The 21,794-nt window shown below is 46.9% G+C and overlaps 1 protein-coding gene and 1 long non-coding RNA gene across 3 annotated transcripts in view; one reads left to right on the forward strand and one right to left on the reverse strand.

Moving 5' to 3' along the window:
• Window positions 1–21,794, reverse strand: part of PRKCSH (PRKCSH beta subunit of glucosidase II) — a 77,099-nt gene that overhangs the window by 38,012 nt on the left and 17,293 nt on the right. The window contains exons 10-12 of one of the 2 annotated variants that reach the window (XM_063119150.1): window positions 18,471–18,557; window positions 10,990–11,145; window positions 8,784–8,880 (exon numbers count right to left, since the gene is read on the reverse strand). In XM_063119150.1, the coding sequence (XP_062975220.1) occupies window positions 8,784–8,880; window positions 10,990–11,145; window positions 18,471–18,557 (340 nt within the window). Of the gene's footprint in view, window positions 1–8,783; window positions 8,881–10,983; window positions 11,146–18,470; window positions 18,558–21,794 lie in introns of both variants that reach the window. The other variant, XM_063119149.1, reaches the window with a different exon arrangement.
• On the forward strand, window positions 10,274–10,915 carry LOC134394049 (uncharacterized). The gene is made up of 2 exons (XR_010025160.1): window positions 10,274–10,360; window positions 10,801–10,915. It is a non-coding gene; the product is annotated as an uncharacterized LOC134394049 (long non-coding RNA).

Below are 21,794 nucleotides of genomic sequence, written 5' to 3' on the forward strand. Positions count from 1 at the left end.
ATATGTATTAGCTTTGCAACTGCTTCCTCCTCCCCTCCAGTGTCCCCCTCCCTTGGGTGCCTGTAATTTTATTTATTTATTTATTTATTTATTTATTGCATTTTTATACCGCCCAATAGCCGAAGCTCTCTGGGCGGTTCACAAAAATTAAAACCATCATAAAACAACCAACAGGTTAAAAGCACAAATACAAAATACAGTATAAAAAGCACAACCAGGATAAAACCACGCAGCAGAAATTGATATAAGATTAAAATACAGAGTTAAAACAGTAAAAATTAAATTTAAGTTAAAATTCAGTGTTAAAATACTGAGAGAATAAAAAGGTCTTCAGCTGGCGATAAAAGGGAGTACAGTCTAGGCGCCAGGCGGACCTCTCTGGGGAGCTCGTTCCACAACCGGGGTGCCACAGTGGAGAAAGCCCTCCTCCTAGTAGCCACCTGTCTCACTTCCTTTGGCAGGGGCTCACGGAGAAGGGACCCTGTAGATGATCTTAAGGTCCGGGCAGGTACATATGGGAGGAGGCGTTCCTTCAAATAACCTCGCCCCAAACCGTTTAGGGCTTTAAATGTCAATACCAGCATTTTGAATCGGACCTGGACTGGCAGCCCATGAAGTTGTAAAAGGACTGGCGTAATGTGATCTTGCCGGCCAGTCCCTGTTAGTAAACGGGCTCCCCTGTTTTGTACCAGCTGAAGCTTCCGGACCATTTTCAAAGGCAGCCCCACGTATAACGCATTGTAGTAATCCAAACGAGAGGTTATCAGAGCATGGATAACTGTAGCTAGGCTATCTCTGTCCAGATAAGGGCGTAGTTGGTATATCAACCTAAGCTGATAAAGGTGCTCTTTGCCACTGTGCCTCAAGTGACAGTTCTGGATCCAAGAGCACCCCCAAACTACGGACCCGATCCTTTAGGGAGAGTGCAACACCGTCCAGGACAGGGCAAGCATCACCTCGCTGGACAGATGAACCACCTGCTAACAGTACCTCCATCTTGTCTGGATTGAGTCTCAGTTTGTTAGCCCTCATCCAGTCCATTACTGTGCCCAGGCACTGGTTCAGAACAGTCACTGCCTCACCTGGGTTTGATGAAAAGGAACGGTAGAGCTGGGTATCATCCGCATATTGATGACACCTCAGTCCACATCCCCGGATAACCTCCCCCAGCGGCTTCATGTATATGTTAAACAGCATAGGGGATAAGATAGAGCCCTGTTAGGAGCCACGGCACAGAGCAATAATCCCCCAGCACCTGGAATCGGCCATCCAAGTAGGAGCGGAACTGCTGCAACGCAGTACCTCCAACTCCCAGCTCAGACAACCTATCCAGAAGGATACCATGGTCGATAGTATCGAAGGCTGCTGAGAGGTCCAGGAGAACCAACAGGGTCGCACTCCCCGTCTCTCGGGAGTGCCACAGGGCAACCAAGGCAGTTTCCGTTCCAAAACCAGGCCTGAAACCCAAATGAAATGGATCTAGATAATCCGTTTCATTCAAGAGTGCCTGGAGTTGTCCTGCAACCACACCCGCTCAAGCACTTTGCCCAGGAAAGGGATATTAGCCACCGCCCTGTAGTTGTTAGCGTCCTCCGGGTCCAGGTTAGGCTTCTTCAGGAGTCTAATATCGTTCTTACGTTCTCTGCCTCAAGCACCGCACATCCCCTCCCTCCAATATTCTTGGCAACAATATCTTAAGTACAGATCAATAAGCAAAAACTGATAAAAGAGACCTGTCTGCTATGAGGTTGGCCAGGCTAGCTCTACTTTAATGCACTTTGTACAGGCCTTGCCAGAAATGGAACACCGTTCTAGGCGGTGTTCACGCCTAGCGCTTGGAACCCAGAGCAGCATAAAAATGATGATACCTTGCTCTTGACAGACCACACAGCAAGGCAATGTATTCCTGCTATGGGTTATTAGAGAGGATCTCCTCGTCTTCCACAAACTCCCAGAAGCAGGCTGGCCACTTCAAGGAGAGGGAAGCCGTTTAAGCAAAAGCGTCATCCCTCAAAGCCCTAGGTTTTGTCTTTTTCTTTGGATAAAGAAAGTTGGAGATAGAAAGAGGTAGACGATGCTTTAAAACGATCCTGTGGTCCAACGAATTTGCGACAGTTCTGATGACCAAGGAGACTACCAGCTCTTTGGGGGGGCGGGGGGGAGGCACCGTCAAAGGAAAGAATGCCTGCAAACAGTTCTGAAAGCTTCTAAGCACACAGGAATTTCTTCCAACATAAAAGCCTTCTATATGTGCTGCTCAGAAAGACAGCCTTGAGTTCAACAGCACTGAAGCAGAACAGGTCGCCAGTCCAGTGCGCAAGCAACCACCCACTTCAACGGACCCAGAGACCGGGTTCGTATGATCAAACAGCCCACCATGGCTGTACTGTGGATGGATGGCCATTTTGACTATTCTAATCACAGCTTGTCACATCAGCTGTACTTGGGTGGCGAGGGTTGTGTGAGGGTTAAAACAACCCTCGCATAAGCCATGGCTTAACAGTCAGCTTAACAGTTTTCCAGCCATAAAGACTGATCTCTTCTGGCAGGCCTACCCAGTTGAATTTTAAGATGCCTTTATAATAATGTGCTGCTTTTAATAATTTAACAATTTTATATGTTTTAATCACTTATATGTATTTCATGGTGTTTGCATTTGTGTTATACTCTGCCTTGATCCAGAGAGAGAGGCGGGTAACATACATACATACATACATATATTATGGTCTGCTCTACGGTTATACGAGGTTGTTTAACCACACACAACCTTTGCTGCCTGAGTTCAGACAACACAAGCTGTGGCTTGAATATTCAGAAACCACCTGGCACATGCTAGCATGCACTGCAGCCCACCGAGGCTTAAACAAGCCACAGTGGGATGCAGCGATTGCGTGAACCAGGTCAGAGAGTAAAACAACACATTATTTCTCCAATGTGATTCGTTACATTGGGTTATATGGGGCAGATCCTTTTTGTGAAGCTGGATCAAGGTGGGACAAGAGAAACGCCAGCTGACGTTGCCCAACAGGACAGATTGTAGCAGCCGCCAATGGGACCTAAGAAGCCAGTTAGTGATGGAAAGGAACCCACTGAATAGGCACCATAACTAGGAGGGTGGGCCGCGAACGTTCTTGGCAGCCAGCCGGCGACATGTGGGCATGCATGTGTAATTATTTGTGTCCATCTTTCTCTCTTTTACTCCATCACTTTTCGTCTGGCATTAAGGAATGTGGGGTGTCTATTGCTCATCCACGAGGCACAAGGCAATTCTTTGACAGGCTGAAACCACTCCTCTTGACCCAACGGAAAGATTTGCCCACCTTGACCTCATACCTCTCCTGTCAACAGCCACCACCACGTTGAAACTAACGGCTACTTGTAAATACTTGGTTGCTTATTACCAAATTAACTCTAGCTACTGCAAAGGAAGAAAGCTGTGAGCTACTACAAGGTAAGTAGAGCAGTTAGCAAATCACCCAATATTCATGGGGCCTCATCTTGGGCGAGGTCTACTGGATCCAATACCTTCCTTGCACGATTGGTCTTCTGGCAAGATTAGTCACTTGCAGCGTCACAGCCCACAGTTGCCACTTTCTCTATGAAAACCTTCTGCACATGCTTTGGGATTATGACACTGCATGAATCCAAGTAAACCATTATATCTTTCGCCCTCAGCCAGAGCTATTTTTAACTAGACAGAGGGAGAAGGTAGCTGCTCATAGCTGTGGAGTCAAATGTAATTAAGGAATCCTTTTCATGACAAGCACATCTAAGTCACTGCACGGCCCCCACCCTGCAGAAAACAATCTAAGCAGCTTTGCTTTGTTCAGAGAAAATGAGGAGGCCTATTTTCTTACAGACACAAACAGCTCCTCTTTTTCAGCCATGTGCTAAAAGCAGGAGCTCATCTCCTCTTAGAGCAAATAGCTTTTGTTTTGTGACTCGATGGCACATTTGCCTTGATTTAAGCTCATAAGCCTCTTTATGACGTTTATTTGAACAGAAAAAGAAAAAGTGACTGGAGTGGGGGTGGTTGCCACTGGCAGCTGAACTCCATGAAGAGAAGAGAAGAGAAGAGAAGAGAAGAGAAGAGAAGAGAAGAGGAAGGAAGGGCCACCCAGAATCCTCCAATCCCCTTAACGTTTTTGAACTAAAAGACCAATCAATAAGGGATGCAGTTAAATACATTCACAAAAGGAAGAAACTTCTATACCAAAATAGAAGTCAAAAAGCCTAGAGTGCTTTGGGGACAGGGCGATTAACAAAAAAATCAGGACTTAAGAGCACAGGAAAAGGATAAAGGTTTCTAGCCCTTATAACTGAAAATATAAGTGTGGAAACATGTAGGCCATGCATGCTGACATCTACCAACCTGCCCGGTCACTGAGGTCATCTGAGGGCCTGCTCCTGGTGGTTCCACCTAGATCCATCCTCCGATTGGAATCCACCAGGGGAAGAGCCTTCAGCGTGGTGGCCCCCCTCCTGTGGAACTCCCTGCCTCTGGAGGTCAGACAGGCACCAACCTTGTACTCCTTTCGGCGCCTCCTGAAAACACCTTTATTCCAAGAAGCCTTTCTTTAACATGCAGCCTTGGATTTCTGTTTTTTTTTGCTTCTTTTTAAATTTTGTTTCAACTGTTTTATTCTGTTTTTATTTTCATTTTACCTTGTACACCGCTCCGAAATTTTTCAATGGGGAGCGGTATATAAATATTCTAAATAAATAAATAATAAATAAAAGCATGAAAAGTGGAGGAATGAGATTCTTGGTGGCTGGAAGCAGGGTTGCACTGCCTTGCCCTCGCCCCATGATTAGCAAAATCAGACTGTGCGGGGGGGGGGGGGGGGGAGTGTAAAATTTTGCAAAGGAGAAAATTCCGCTTTTCTTAGTTCAAAATTTGGATTGCCTGGAAGGAGGTTGTAATTATTATTATTATTATCTTGGAGTACGCGCAGCCCTGCTCAAGACTCGCCCACACTCAGAAGAGCAAACAAAGGCTGCCTCTATTGCCCAGTGTCTCGTTCCCAGTTCACAGGAATCCCAAATGCCCAAGAGAACGGCTACAGGGCCTGTCCTCACTTTGTTGCCCCCAATTAGCAGACACCGTTCTGTTTTCTGAGAGCTTTCCGAAATCGATGCTGACGCGGATGTAAAGAGTGTCCATAGGCGACACGTCTGTCATCAGAGAGGAGTGACCTTACATCAAGATCTCGGAAACTTTGTGACGGCAAGGCCAACCAAATGTTTCACTTGCCTTCATTATTATTATTTTTTCCCATACAGAGATGCAGATAGACTCAGAATACTGAGCTTGTCTTCAACTCTAGCCCCAGAACTCCTCAAGGACCCCCTGCTCCTTACTTGTCCCTTGGCCACTGCCTGTCACACCAGTGTTCCCAAACAGCAAAAGAGCACACATCAAGATGGCCTTAGATGGGGGGGAAAGGGTTCCCAATGCAGCCAAACAAGCCCACGTGGGGGAAAGACCTGCTCAATACAGTGCATCTTCACAAAGGCTTGGAAGGGGGCAGTTACCTAGGGAGGTCATGTGCTCTCCCACACTAGAGTTAGTTTCCGGGCGAAGTACAAAGTGTTGGTTATCACCTTTAAAGCCCGACATGGTTTGGGCCCAGGCTACCTGCGGGATCGCCTTCTCCCGTACAATCCGCCCCGCGCACTCAGGTCCTCTGGGGAGAATTTACTCCAGCCAACAAAAACAAGGCTGACAGCTATTACCCAGAGGACCTTTTCTTCTGCTGCTAACAGACTGTGGAATGGCCTGCTGGAGGAGATTCATCAACTTAACAGTCTTTTAGCATTTAAGAAAGCTATAAAGACTGATCTTTTCCGGCAGGCCTATCCAGTGGAATTTTAGGATGCTTCTAGGATGTTTTAACAATGCATACTATGTTTTTAATCAGTATTTTATACGTACTGTTGTTCCCTGCCTCCATCCAAATGGAGAGGCAGGTAAGAATTATTATTATTATTATTATTATTATTATTATTATTATTATTATTATTGGCATTCAAGAGGCAGCTGGACAACCATCTGTCAGGGATGCGTCCTGCACTGAGCAGGGGTGTGTGTGGACTCGATGGCCTTGTAGGCCCCTTCCAACTCTACTATTCTATGATTCTTTCCAGCTCCTAGAGCAGGGACGCAGAAACTCAGGCCCGGAAGCCAAATCCAGCCTTCCTGGTATCTCAAACTGGGCTTCTGGCATTCCTCAGATGGCCGTGCCCCCTTCCCTTGGCCCCAACCCCTTTCCCCTGACCACGGATGATTTCCCGGCTTTTCTGCAGGTTTTTCCCCATTCTAAAAGGTTGAAATGCCTCTCTGAAGGGTCAAGCTACTGGTATTGACGATCAAGCCAAAATATGCTGCCATTATAAACCTTTTTTCTGCCTTTGGCCTCACTCTGCATTCAGCCCCACTCCAGCGCTTAGATGCGGTCCCCGAGAGCTCATCTGAAATGGAGTTTTGCCCTCAAGTTGATAGAGGTTCAACCGTACTGTCCTAGGGGCCTGCCCCAAATACCTGCCAGAGGGAACATCTGGGGAGCCACCTCAAAGCGCCTGCTTCCCCAGTGGTGCCAGCTCTATGAAAGGCTTCAGCTCCCTGGAGTCAAGAGAGCACGGGAAGAGACCCATGAGCTCCCAGGGGAGGGAGCCGCCATCATCAACCTTGCAAATGACTCCAGTAGGGAACTTTCTTGAGCAAGATTAGCCATGGTGACCACCAACCTCACCATCCCCCTGCTGATAAGCATCTAAAAACCAGATTCATAGGAGTCTTGTCTAAAAAAAAGACTTACAGATGTTAAGTCCAAGAGATGATCTGGACAGATAAGGCAGCATTGGTTACAAATACATTAGAGTAAAAAAAAAAAAAGAGAGAGAGAGAGAGAGATTGAATACCAACACAGGGTAAGAAGCAAGAACTGAAGAGCTCTTTTAAACTAGGGTGACCATATGAAAAGGAGGACAGGGCTGCTGTATCTTTAACAGTTGCATAGAAAAGGGAATTTCAGCAGGGGTCATTTGTATATATGGAGAACCTGGTGAAATTCCCTCTTCATCACAACAGTTAAAGGTGCAGGAGCTATACTAGAGTGGCCAGATTTAAAAGAGGGCAGCTTTAACTGTTGTGATGAAGAGGGGATTTCACCAGGTGCTGCATGCATACAATTGACACCTGCTGACATTCCCTTTTCAATACAGCTGTTAAAGATACAGGAGCCCTGTCCTCCTTTTCATATGGTCACCCTATTTAAACACCAACCCAACTCAAGGCTCAGAGCCCTGAATTCTTCCAGCCTAATATCTACTGAGTGGTGCAAGTAGGACTCTGGATTATCAGAGATCATGCAGCCTAGCCTCATGCCCCAGGCAGGATATCCCAGGAAAACCGTTCATGACAAACATACCATCACTCTGGATCTGCAAACAGGTCATTTTAATTCTTAATCACTCTTCCTTGTGAGTCTGCTTTACATGCAGCTATCAGAAAACATTTGCTGTCACTTGGGTTACTTATTCAAAGGCAGGATCCGGGGCAGGTCCTTGGGGAGCTCCAGCTTTATAAGAGTTATGGAAATTATAAGAGCTATGGAAATTATTGAATACATTCAAAATGCATTACCACCAAGACTTTTCTCTTCTCCCAGGTGTTTGGCAATATGTAATGACCGTGGGTCTGGTTTTTTGGCTCATCGTTTTTAAAGTTGTTATAGTGGTTTTAAATGTATGTGTATTTTGCTTGTTTTTGTGGTTTTTAATCTTTGTATATTGTTTTTAAGTGTTTTTATCTTATGTGAACCGCCCAGAGAGCTTCGGCTATGGGGCGGTATACAAATGCAATAAATAATTTATTATTTATTTATTTAGAATATTTATATACCGCTCCCCAATGAAAAGCTTTGGGGCGGTGTACAAGATAAAATGAAAATAAAAACAGAATAAAACAGTTAAAACAAATTTTAAAAGAAGCAAAAACAGAGATTCAAGGCTGCATATTAAGGAAAGGCTTCCTGGAACAAAGATGTTTTCAGGAGGCGCCGAAAGGAGTACAAGTTTGGAGCCTGCCTGACCTCCAGAGGCAGGGAATTCCACAGGAGGGGAGCCATCACGCTTTAAATAATAAATAATAATAATAATTTGTCATTTTCACAATAATGCTGCAAGGAAGGCAACCGATTCCCATTTTACAGATGAGGAAAGCAAAGCAACGTGGCTCCTTGCAACAACCCATACTATTATTTTTTACTATTTCTTCAGCCTCGTGTGGCGCAGAGCAGTAAAGCAGCAGTTTCTGCAGCTGAAACTCTCCCCACGGCCTGAGTTCGATCCCAGTGGAAGCTGGTTTCAGGCAGCCGGCTCAGGTCGACTCAGCCTTCTACCCGCCTGAGTTCGGTAAAATGAGTACCCAGTTAGCAGGGGGAAAGGTAATAATGGCCGGGGAAGGCAACGGCAAACCACCCCGCTGGGGGAAGGTAATAATGGCCGGGGAAGACAACGGCAAACCACCCCGCTGGGGAAAGGTAATAACGGCCGGGGAAGGCAACGGCAAACCACCCCGCTAGAAGGCCTGCCAAGAAAACGTCAGCGAAAGCTGGCGTCCCTCCAAGAGTCAGTAATGACTCAGTGCTTGCACGAGAGGTTCCTTTCCTTTCCCTTCAGCTGAAACCAAGAGGGCCGCCTCTTTTCTATACGGTAACCAGGCTTACTAAACACAATCATGGAGACTTATTGGAAAGGGTGCTTCCGACAGAATGCCCTACCTTCAATTAGAGCTTGCGTCGCTTCGTCGTAAGGGGGCATCTTCTCCCCTTCATCCTCTGCTGTCTTAGTATCAGACGATGGCTTGGGTGGGGGGACCTGTAGAGACATCAAAGTAACAGGTTGGCCATCATTACTTTCAACCCCAAATCCCCCCTCCCCCGGCCCCCACACACACCAAGAAGGAAAACTAAGAGCAGAAGGAAACCAAAGAAGGATGTTCAGAGAAACTAACAAAGACAGGCAGAAAAAGTGCCGATAGATATTGAGTGCTGTCCAAGGAAGGAGGTGACCAATTCAAACTAGCGGAAGGGGTAGGGAGAAACATCTGCTAGGGTTAGTGTAGAATTCACTGCTGGTACTAAATAAGGATCAGCCAAATATCATCAGAAAACAGCTATTCAGTAGACTAGGCTAATACATGTCCCTTAAAAGGACTCACAAAAACAGACTACAGAAATATGCCCAGAAGAAAAACAAAGAGTGTGAAAAAAGAACTGGATCCCTCCAAAAAGAACAAAGGGTGATCTTTCCCATACAAAGAATCATAGAACAGCAGAGTTGGAAGGGGCCTACAAGGCCATGGAGTCCAACCCCCTGCTCAATGCAGGAATCCACCCTAAAGCATCCCTGACAGATGGTTGTCCAGCTGCCTCTTGAAGGCCTCTAGGGTGGGAGAGCCCACCACCTCCCTAGGGAACTGATTCCACCGTCGCACTGCTCTAACAGTCAGGAAGTTTTTCCTGATGTCCAGCTGGAATCTGGCTTCCTGTAACTTGAGCCTGTTATTCCGTGTCCTGCACTCTGGGAGGATTGAGAAGAGATCCTGGCCCTCCTCTGTGGGACAACCTTTTAAGTCTTTGAAGAGTGCTCTCATGTCTCCCCTCAATCTTCTCTTCTCCAGGCTAAACATGCCCAGTTCTTTCAGTCTCTCTTCATAGGGCTTTGTTTCCAGACCCCTGATCATCCTGGTTGCCCTCCTCTGAACACGCTCCAGCTTTGTTCACATGATGGAACAGGCTTGAATGTCTCATTCCCATGACAGCAAGAGGCAAATCCAGCCCCTACCTGACTTTCATTGAGCTGGATAAGGTAGGAGGGCCCTCATCTTCTGGAATCCTTTATAGAATTTGTGATCTTAAACTCACTTTTCATTTTTAAAGTAAGTGTGTAGCTGAGAAAATGGGGCCGGAATACATACAAACGGGCATCAAAAGGCTCCAGAGGGAGGCGGTAGCGTGACCATCCTGGTTACTTTTCCCCTCCACCCTCCATGGGATTTGGTCAGGGTCCTTGTCGCCATATTACTCCTTGGCCAACTTCCCTCAGTTCAAACAAACATACAAATATTGTTTTCAGGACAAAGTATGCAAAAATAAGCACACTTGCATACGTGGGTTTTTTTTTTTTGTGGCACATAGTTTTGCAGGCAAAATTCAAGTTAGGAGGGGGGGGCATCCCTATATATTTCATCTGTAGGCTTCAACACAATTTATATTTACCGTATTTTCTGGTGTATAAGACGACTTTTTAACCCAGGAAAATCTTCTCAAAAGTCGGGGGTCGTCTTATACGCCGGGTGTCTAGGGCGGGTGCTGTAACTTCCAAACTTACTGTTTGGGTTCTGAGGGTGTCGGGGGTTGAGGCAGGCAAAGGGAGCGCGAGCTCCTGAGTTCTCTCTGTGTGTGTGTGTGTGTGCGTGTGTGTGTGTGAGAGAGAGAGAGGGAAGGAAGGAGGAGAGCGAGGGGGGGCGAGCAACTCCTAACGGAGGTCTGTGTTCTCTCTCTGTGTGTGCGCACGTGTGTGTGTGTGAGAGAGAGAGAGAAAGCGAGCGAGAGAGCACGAGGGAGGGAAGGAAGGATAGCGAGGGGGGGGCGAGCAACTCCTAACCGAGGTCTGTGTTCTGTGTGTGTGTGCGCGCACGTGTGTGTGTGAGATCTGACAGGCAGAGAAGGAGGTAATAGGATTGAAATCAAATCTGATGTTTTTTTTATTTTTATTTGGTGTGCGTTGGAAGAGGGGTAGTCTTATACGGCGAGTATATCCCAAACTCTATATTTTAACTGGAAAAGTTGGGGGTCGTCTTATACGCCCAGTCGTCTTATACGCCGGAAAATACGGTATATGTTTTAGTTGTACATGTTTTAATCTTGTAAACTGCCTTGTACTGGGAAAAAGGCGGGATATTGTAATAATTAGTACCTTCACCTGCTCATCAACACCATCTTCATCAGTGTCTTCCTCTTCATCATCCTCTTCATCATAGTCTTCATCAGGAGGTAACTGGTCCACCTGGGCATCAGGCTGATTATCTGGATCTTCCTCTACTGGAGCCTTTGGTGGAGGCTGTACATCAGGCAAGCTCTAGAGAAGGAAGACTTGAGCTTAGCCCAAACTTAGCATAATACCTGATTACTGCACTTGGTTAACAAACTCCACTCTCCTGTTTGGAAAGTTCAAGGAGCAAGGAAGAACAAATATCATGGATGTCATCCTGCCAGACCAGGGGTTCCTGAGCAGGCAGTCTTTCCAATGATCCTTCAGAGAAGGCTTCATACTAGATTCCTACCACTTCCCCAGTAGTAGGAGATGGCCAAAGTTCTGACAAAATTTTAGTCTATTGATGCTTACTATTACATCCTGCCTTTCTGACCAATTTGAGAATTCAAAACAGCTTATAATAGATGAACATCATACAATTACGCAATGACACCACCGCAAAAGCATTTCACAATATAGCAACTACTCCCAAAAGTGAAACACAAATGGCTGTATGGAGGAAGATGAGTGGGCCATTCCACCAGCCATGCTGAAAGAATGAACAGTTTCTAATGATGTCTTACAAGAACCACAGGGGAAAACATAAAATAGTAGTGCAGTCGTAGACATGCCTACTCAGAAGTTAGCCCCACTATGGTCAATGGGATTTACTCCCAGGAAACTGCATAGGATTGCAGCCTATGCTTCTCATATGCCATGTCCATAATGGTCGCTTCCTTGTAATATAAGCGTTCCAAGATTAGGATCCTCAGGAGACACTGGGCCTGTTCAGACAACACGCTAAGCCATGGTTAGGTTGCTAACCCTTTTGCAGCAAATGGTTAGTGAGTGTGTATAAACCATGGTTAAGTAGCCACCACAGTCTGGAATGGTTCACATGATACACTAAACCATAATGCTTAGCGTGTTGTCTGAACAGGGTCACAGAATCATAGAATAGCAGAGTTGGAAAGGGCCTATAAGGCCACTGAGTCCAACCCCGAGCTCAGTGCAAGAACCCACCTTAAAGCATCCCTGACAGATGGTTGTCCAGCTGCCTCTTGAAGGCCTCTGGTGTGGGAGAGCTCACAACCTCTCTAGGTAATTGGTTCCATTGTCGTACTGCTCTAACAGGAAGTTTTCCTGATGTCCAGATGGAATCTGGCTTCCTGTAACTTGAGCCCATTATTCCGTGTCTTGCACTCTGGGAGGATCGAGAAGAGATCCTGGCCCTCCTCTGTGTGACAACCTTTTAAGTATTTGAAGAGTGCTCTCATGTCTCCCCTCAATCTTCTCCCCTCCAGGCTAAACATGCCCAGTTCTTTCAGTCTCTCTTCATAGGGCTTTGTTTCCAGACTCCTGATCATCCTGGTTGCCCTCCTCTGAACACACTCCAGCTTGTCTGCGTCCCTCTTGAAGTGTGGAGCCCAGAACTGGACACAATACTCAAGATGAGGCCTAACCAGCGCTGAATAGAGGGGAACCTGTACTTTGTCACTATGACAGGACAAACAAAAGTACTTCTAACACTCACTATTAACATGTAGGATACTATCGTAAGCCACCTTTAGATACTTTTAATGGGAAATTAAAAGTATCTATTAAGTGTTTTTCAATTCAAAGTGCTCATAGTACCTTCAAAGCCCTAAACTGTTTGGGTTCAGATTATCTCAAGGATTTTCTTCACCAAATTGTCCTACCCTTGTGTTAAGACTAGCTTTAGATGCTCTACTCGTAAGATAACTTAGGATGCCAGGCGCAAGAGGGAGGCCTGCTCAGTGATTTCCTCTGGGGTTATGGAACTCCCTTCCAAAAGACATACACATAGACCCCCACATTGCAGGCCTTAAATCAAAGCATAACATAATGTGCACTGCTCTTTTATGGGGGTTTAAGATTTTGAACCCTATTGCAGAGGTGGACAGAAAGTAGAGCTCTCCAGATATCACAGGGGTTCATGAGATTTGGTCCGAAACATTTGGAGATCCACTTTCTGCCCTCTCCTGCAATATAGCATTTGAAGCCACTGGTATATCTGTTCTCTGGGTTGTGTATGTCACCCTGGGAGGGTAATGCCCTAAAAGGCAGCCCATGAATATTTTAAATGTTTTTTTAAAAATCTATAAATAAGAAGCTGTATTAGACCTCTTTCCAAGGAGACAGAGACGGATTTCCTTATTTATTTCTATTACATTTATATCCTGTTTTCCTCCCATGAAGATCAAGGTAATGTAATTAGGATTCCCAAGTGGTCTCCCATCCAGGCACTGAGCAGACCCAGACCTGTTTAGCAAGGTTGTGATACTAACTATCCCCAACCTGGAGCCCTCCAGATGTTTTGGAATATATCTCCCAGCATCCCTGATTGTTAACTACGTTGCCTGGGGTTGATAGGAGTCATAATCCAAAGCAAGTGCAGGGCACCCGTTTGGAGAAAGCTGAGCTGTGCCTTCAGACCAAGTCCTTATTTCACAGTCATACTGTCAGATTCAGGATCGAACAAAAATATGTTTTGCAAGTTTAAGGATATAGACATGAACTGAATATTACTACTGAAACTGGTTCAATCAAGTAAAAGAGCCAGTGGTAATTGAAGCGGCCCTGCCAGAACCAGAAGTCACAAAGATACAGCAAAATCTCTCCCAAGAATCTGTTTTGTCTGGTTTTTTAATAAATGTCAGTATTTTCCATGCACCTATGAATATAGATAGAAAAGTTCCTAGTTAAAAAGGTATAAAGCAGATCCCTATTGAGAATTATTATCATAATCCCTCAGTAACCTCATCTTGTCTAAAATCTCTTTTCCAAAAGGTTAAGAATAAATCCCACTTATCCACAAACGAATTTCTAATTACTTTCTTACTTTAAACCATATTAAATGAGTAAATTTTACCATCAGCAATGTCTTCCATTCTCCTTTTAACCAACCCTTACTAGATAAAGTTTCCATTGTTCATTGAGACTTTTTTGCAATCCTGTTAACAAGTTAATCACCATTTCTTTATTCTCCTCTCTTATGTAATCTTTGATTAATCGTAAAAGAACAACTAAACTTATCCTGTCATCATTTACCATGATGACAGAGAGCTTTGGCTATTGGGCGGTATAAAAATGTAATAAATAAATAAATAAATAAATAAATAAATAAATACCAACATGTCTTTTCAAAAGCAAACCCTTTCGGGGCAGGCTCCTTCAATACGACAACCAGCTGCCTGCGGCTGCCTTCTCTGTTTGTAGGAAAACAAGGTCTTGTACATATCATCTTCTCCTCGAGATGGTTTATTTAGCAAAGGGCTGTTGTTGTTTTTAAAGTAAGAAGGAGAAAAATCATTCTCATGCTTTAAGGCTGAGACTATATAAAACTGCACCAGCCCATTCTGTTTCTACCTTCAGGGAAAGTCAGCGCCCCTCACAGCAAAAACGGACACGATCTACTCGTGGTGGAAAACGGACTTCTTGTATACCAGCCATGGTTCAAAGCCCTATGAAGAGAGACTGAAAGAACTGGGCATGTTTAGCCTGGAGAAGAGAAGATTGAGGGGAGACATGAAAGCACTCTTCAAATACTTGCAAGGTTGTCACACAGAGGAGGGCCAGGATCTCTTCTCGATCCTCCCAGAGTGCAGGACACGGAATAATGGGCTCAAGTTACAGGAAGCCAGATTCCAGCTGGACATCAGGAAAAACTTCCTGACTGTTAGAGCAGTACGACAATGGAAGCAGTTACCTAGGGAGGTTGTGGGCTCTTCCACACTGGAGGCATTCAAGAGGCAGCTGGACAACCATCTGTCAGGGATGCTTTAGGGTGGATTCCTGCATTGAGCAGGGGGTTGGACTCGATGGCCTTGTAGGCCCCTTCCAATTCTGCTATTCTATGATTCTATGATAAGTGAAACGAATCTGTACGCAGCAATCAAAACATGAAGGCATCACTTGCATCAGCCTTCTCCAACCCGGTGTCCTCCAGATGCACTGAAATACAATGTATTAGCTGGGGATGATAGGAGTTGTGGTACAACACATCTGGAGGACAGCAGCTTGGGGAAGGCTGGTCTCTATCAAGGTCCTGAAAGGATCAGGAAATACTATTCCCAAACTAGGAGGAGGTGGCTACTAGGAGGAGGGCTTTCTCCGCTGTGGCACCCCGGTTGTGGAATGAGCTCCCCAGAGAGGCCCGCCTGGCACCTACACTGTACTCCTTTCGTCGCCAGCTGAAGACCTTTTTATTCACTCAGTATTTTAACACTGAATTTTAACTTAAATTATACTGTTTTAACTCTGTATTTTAACCTTATATCAATTTTGCTGCGTGGTTTTATCCTGGTTGTGCTTTTTATATTGTATTTTGTATTTGTGTTTTTTAACTTGTTGGTTGTTTTATGATGGTTTTAATTTTTGTGAACCGCCCAGAGAGCTTCGGCTATTGGGCGGTATAAAAATGTAATAAATAAATAAATAAATAAATAAATTTGGGCAAGACAATTGTGGCGTTACCCACATTTCTATTCCCTTAGGTATGTCTGTTGGTGAGTATGTCTAGAGAGCGCAGAATGTTGGACTGATTGGGTGTGGCTGGTGATGCTGTGGAAAGGGGAGAGGAGTCTATATATGGGGGAGCGGAGTGGTTTGAGGGATTCAGTTGGTGATTGGGTTTGGAGGGTAGATGTGTTTAGCTGTGTGATTTCTTGTCAGGAGTTGTGTGAGGAGTGAGTGAAAATAAGATCATAAGGACTAAAGATAGTTATTAATAGGTTTGTTACTACCAGTATTCTTAAGAATAGGCAGGAGTTGAATAGAATTGGAAGGAACTAAGAACTGTAAACAACAATAAACATTTTCTTTATTTTGCTACCGTAAAACCACGTGTCAGTTTGGCTGTGTCTCCTGCTCCATTGGTTCATAAATAAACACATTACATTAAACCTTCAGCCTGCTGTATTCACAGAGGAGCCTTTTCCAAATCTCCTTAGCTTTTCCCTCTGCTATAAGGGAAAGGTTATACTTCTCTTTTTATCCCCTCCTCAGGTATTTAAGGGGTGGTGCTTAGCCTGAGGGAGGAGGTGTGTGCGTCAAAGCTTTGTGCGTGAGGGGGTGGCGTCACAACCATATTCACAAAACAAGGAACGCAAAATAACGAATACATGTCATTCTAAAGTGCAGGAGGAGACTATCCGATCTTAAGGCCATTTGGTGGGAAAAGGGGGTTGCAAATTCCCTTCTCACACTGTCCGCAGCCAGGGCAGCCAACCTCCTTGGAACCCTGGGAACATTTCACAGGTTGAAAAAGTGTTCAAGGATAATGGCCACCCCATTCAACTCCCCCTCCCTTCACACTCATCTCCTCCTTCTTCTACCCGAAACAAGGAAGTAGAGCAGGGAGGGAATCTCAGATGGGAGGCGGAGCTATGCACAGTGGGGAGGGGAACTCTCCGGTGGAGGAGGTGACGAGAACAGTGGAGGTGAAGGCAGCAGAAGGAGGAGGAGGAAGAGGAAATCCCAAGGGGGTCTGGTGGATGCACTCAAGAGCCCCTGGTGGCATTACTGTGCCTGGGTCCAGCTCCAGCTGAGAGCCCCCTCCCTCCTGCTACCAACTGTCTCTGCAGAGGCCACCAGTGAGGGAGGAAGCAGCAGCCAGGCACCTCCCCATCGTGCCTGGGTCCAGTTCCAGCTGAGAGCCCCCTCCCTCCTGCTACCAACTGTCTCTGCAGAGGCCACCAGTGAGGGAGGAAGCAGCAGCCAGGCACCTCCCCATCGTGCCTGGGTCCAGTTCCAGCTGAGAGCCCCCTCCCTCCTGCTACCAACTGTCTCTGCAGAGGCCACCAGAGAGGGAGGAAGCAGCAGCCAGGCACCTCTCCACCGTGCCTGAGTCCAGCTCCAGCTGAGAGCCCCCTCCCTCCTGCTACCAACTGTCTCTGCAGAGGCCACCAGTGAGGGAGGAAGCAGCAGCCAGGCACCTCTCCATCGTGCCTGGGTCCAGCTCCAGCTGAGAGCCCCCTCCCTCCTGCTACCAACTGTCTCTGCAGAGGCCACCAGTGAGGGAGGAAGCAGCAGCCAGGCACCTCTCCATCGTGCCTGGGTCCAGCTCCAGCTGAGAGCCCCCTCCCTCCTGCTACCAACTTTCTCTGGAGAGGCCACCAGTGAGGGAGGAAGCAGCAGCCAGGCACCTCTCCATCGTGCCTGGGTCCAGCTCCAGCTGAGATCCCCCTCCCTCCTGCTACCAACTTTCTCTGGAGAGGCCACCAGTGAGGGAGGAAGCAGCAGCCGGGCACCTCTCCATCGTGCCTGGGTCCAGCTCCAGCTGAGAGCCCCCTCCCTCCTGCTACCTACTGTCTCTGCAGAGGCCACCAGTGAGGGAGGAAGCAGCAGCCAGGCACCTCTCCATCATGCCTGGGTCCAGCTCCAGCTGAGAGCCCCCTCCCTCCTGCTGTCAGCTGTAACTGCTGAACTTTCCAACTAAGATTGTAGTGCTTGAATTTGCTTTCCTTTCCCCCCTCCTCCTCCTCCCTCCCAATCCCCTTTCCTTTTGTGTCATGTCTTTTAGATTGTAAGCCTGTGGGCAGGGACTGTCAAGAAATACTTTTGTAAGCCGCCGTGAGAGCCTTTTTTGGCTGAATGGCGGCATAAAAATCCTTAAATTAAATAAATAAATAAATACTGTGCCTGTGAGCACTGCGTTGCCAACCGCTGGACCAAAGTGTTAGGAAATGCTGGGAGGTACTGCCAAGCCACAGCACAACTATCGTTGAAAGAAGAGCCAACAAGTATAGCTCATCACTTCAAAGACTGAGCTGTGAACCAGGAAGATTCAAATCCAAACTTTCTTCCTGCCATGAACAACCGTTGCGGCCTTAGGCAAGCTGCTCTTCTCTGACTCTCAACATCCCAGCTGCAGTTTGGGGTATGCAGAGATATTGCGCGGACTAGTGAAATACTGTACGTGAAGCACTTCATACGCTCTGAAAATAGTATCTAATTGTCAAATGTTACCACAACTCTACACAGTAGAAAGGAACTCTCCATGCACCTAGGCTTGCTAAGGCATCAGTCTGTTCATCCCCAAATTATGATGAGGACAAAAAGACAGAACTCCCCTTTTGTCTAGACACCAACAACTGGAAAACTACCCCCCTTCCCATACACATGCCTTCAAGTTGGCCCTCTTCCCAGAATTCCGGAGCTCAGTGAAGCGCAGGGACTCAAACTGCCACAGGAAGGGCTACCCCGTCATGAAACACTGAACAAGTGTACATGCAAAAGAATCAACAGTTCTTCACCTAACCATGTGCGCCCTTCTCAAAGCCATTGCAGCCACATAGCTGCCTGAGTCCTAAAAAAAAGAAGCTTTCCTTGTCAAATTCATTCTCCAGATGGGATTGTTTGAGCTGAGTAGCACTGCGGTAGAGGGAAAACCAGATTGCCACACTGACCTCTGCTCTGTACTTCTCCTTGATGGCTGCCCACACAGTGTGCTGGAAAGCATCCACATCCACTTGCAAGGTGTCGTCCAGCAAGGTCTGGAAAAACAAGAGTCACATTTTAATCTCACACAATTTCATATGTTCCAGGGCTGAACCTTCATTTAAACTAAGTACCAAGGCAGGCCCCTTCTGGGTCGAAGATTGGGGATGCATTTTGAGAAGGCAAGAGCTAGCCAGGCTGCACAAGGTCATTTGTGATAAGGAACGTGAAAAGAGCCCTGTGGCATGAGACTAGGGGTGCATTTAGTCAAATAACCTGACTCCAGCAATGGAAGCCCCTATGCGGGATGTAAGCCAAGTTGTACCACAATCTCCTTGTATCTCATGAACGTGGTAAAATTAAACCGTATGCTGTAATTAGCACAACCAGATTCAGAATCCATTTTGTTGAGCTCTTCTGTTAGCCATTAGCAAAGAGGCAGGGACAGCAATGTCCGCTGATCCATTACCCATGTCCTAGACGCGATTCAGCACTGAAAATGACATGAAAATGCAACGCTCCGAGCAGCTGAATTTTGCCTGTGATCTCTTCGCTGAAGTATGAGGCCTGTTATGATCAAACAGGGTGCTTTCCTTGCTAGGGTCAAAGTAAGAGGCATGTTGAGTAATATTACTAGCTAAAACAGTGAAAAATAGAGTACTTAACAGGCAAATTAGTAGGGCTGTGCATGGACCCCCCTGAGCCGCAAGTTCCGGATCGGGTCCACTCCCCACCGATTCGCCAGTGGTCCGCTTTGCTTCGCTGCGGATCCAAATCGGAGCTCCGCAGTGGCGGCGGCGCCAGGTAAGGCCCCCCTCCCTCCACCCCCCCCTTACCTGCGTCCATCCGTGGTCCAGCGGCGGCTGGTTTGAGTCCTCGGGCTCAGTTGAAGCCGCCGCTGGACCACGGATGGACGCAGGTAAGACCCTTCCCCCCTGCCCCCTTACCTGGCTCTGCCGCCTTCGCCACATGGGCGGCAGCGGCGACAGGGTCAGGTAAACCCCCCCTCGCGCACGCCACTTACCTGGTCCGTCGCAGCTCGTTGCTGGCTTCACTAGAGCCCGCGGCTCAACCCAGAACTGTAGGCCCCACTTGGGGCCTACACTTCTGGGTTGAGCCGCGGGCTCTAGTGAAGCCGGCGATGGGCCGCGATGGACCAGGTAAGACCCCCCCCTCCGCCCTTACCTGGCTCTGCCGCCATCGCCACACAGGCAGCGCCAGGTAAGGCCCCCTTATCTTTTTTTCGGAGCTCCGGATCGAGGCGAAGGATCCGCCTTCATCGCGATCCTCCCCCGATCCTCTTCGCCTCCGCCTTAAGGGGAGGCGAAGCACCCCGATCCGCTTCTGCTTCTCCGACCCGAAGAGAAGCGGAGCACAGCCCTACAACTTAGGGTGCAATTCTACACGTTTGGACAGAAAAAAGTCTTACATCTCCCAGCATTCCCCAGCCAGGATAGGATCGCACTCTTACGGTGTTAAGGGGTTTGGCTAACAACCTATCAATGGAACTGCCCAATTATGGCAAGCCCTGGTTCTGAGCAAAGCACACCAGCTGAGGAAAGACAATAGTATACGACTCTGAACTCTGTCGATCTCTGTGTGCTGAAGACGAGACACAAGCAAGGTTGCACCATAGAGAAGTTCCCTGAAGCACAAGAGCATAAAACTGGACTTCATGACAAGAGCTTCGGTGCCCGTGACTTGAACTTCTCGGGTTGGTAACTATGCAGAGCTTGCCTATTAATAGAAAAAGAATTAGCTACTCGTTTTGCAGCCTAAAGAGATTTTCTCAAGCACTTCATATAAATGAAGCCATGTTGCAGTTTAATTTAGAGATGTGCATTCGTTTTTATTTTTATTTTAAAAAAGCAATCGTATTAGTGAAAGCCATTGCTTAATGTTTTATATTATGTTTTCTGTGGTTTGCTAATCTGGGTTTGAGTTGTTTTATACAGCTATTTTAGCTTTAATAGTTTATATATGTGTGTGCTTTCTATTTTTAATACTTTTTACTTATTTCTGGCAACTGTGAGGGACGAAGCAGCAGCCAGGCACCTCTCCATCGTGCCTGGGTCCAGCTCCAGCTGAGAGCCCCCTCCCTCCTGCTGCCAACTGTCACTGCAGAGGCCACCAGTGAGGGAGGAAGCAGCAGCCAGGCACCTCTCCATCGTGCCTAGGTCCAGCTCCAGCTGAGAGCCCCCTCCCTCCTGCTGTCAACTGTAACTGCTGAACTTTCCAACTAAGATTGTAGTGCCTGAATTGGCTTTCCTTTTCCCCCTCCTCCTCCTCCCTCCCCATCCCCTTTCCTTTTGTGTCATGTCTTTTAGATTGTAAGCCTGTGGGCAGGGACTGTCAAGAAATACTTTTGTAAGCCGCCGTGAGAGCCTTTTTTGGCTGAATGGCGGCATAAAAATCCATAAATAAAATAAATAAAATAAACTGCTTTCAGACGGCCATTGGCTATGCTAGCTGAGGGTGATGGGAGTTGTAGTCCAACACACCTGGAGGAGAAGTTTGGAGAAGGCTGAGCTAATGAAACATCCACCTGTTTTCGACTGTATCTTTGTTACTGTACTGCTTGAGGAAGGGACTGCAGCCACAAGATGTCTGAGAAAAGAAGGGCATGAAAGTAGCCGCCCTGCCTTCTTGCCCTTAGCAACTAGAGGCTCCATTTAGTTGACACAGCTGCCAAAATATCTATCCCCCCTAATCCTCTTTTAAAGTAATTTAAACCGGCGACTAGCATCACATTTTGGGACAGTGAATCCCTTAAGCTGATCAAACGCAATGGTGCCCTCCAGATGTTTTGAGTTACAACTCCTATAAGCCCTGACAATTGGCCATGGTGGCAGGAGCTTATGGGAGCTACAATCCAAAACCTCTGGAGGGCACCAGGTTGCCTACCCTGGAGTAAAGAGATACTCGCCGGGTGTGGAATGCTGTGCACTGTGCAAGGCTGGAACAGGCACTCCATCTCTCAGCCGTAGCTCAGCTGCCAGCAACAAGAGGCTGAAGACCAAGTTAACATTGCTGCCATCTTGTGGACACCTCTGACAAACACCTGCTTCACACAAAACATGGCAAATCATGGGTTAACGAACTCACGATTTGCCATGATGTGTGCCAGGCGCATTCTGCAACCATTTTGAATGTTCACCCCTGACTGGACTGATCAAGGGTTGCTACGTGACGTTTGAAGCCGACCCAACTGGGTTCACGCAACACGATCGCCCACACTTGAGGGTTGAGTGTCTTCTTGTTGAACCATGGCTTTTCATGTTCCCTGAACCCAG

Source organism: Elgaria multicarinata, chromosome 3 (assembly GCF_023053635.1).
Source record: "Elgaria multicarinata webbii isolate HBS135686 ecotype San Diego chromosome 3, rElgMul1.1.pri, whole genome shotgun sequence".
NCBI classification, from domain to species: domain Eukaryota; kingdom Metazoa; phylum Chordata; class Lepidosauria; order Squamata; family Anguidae; genus Elgaria; species Elgaria multicarinata.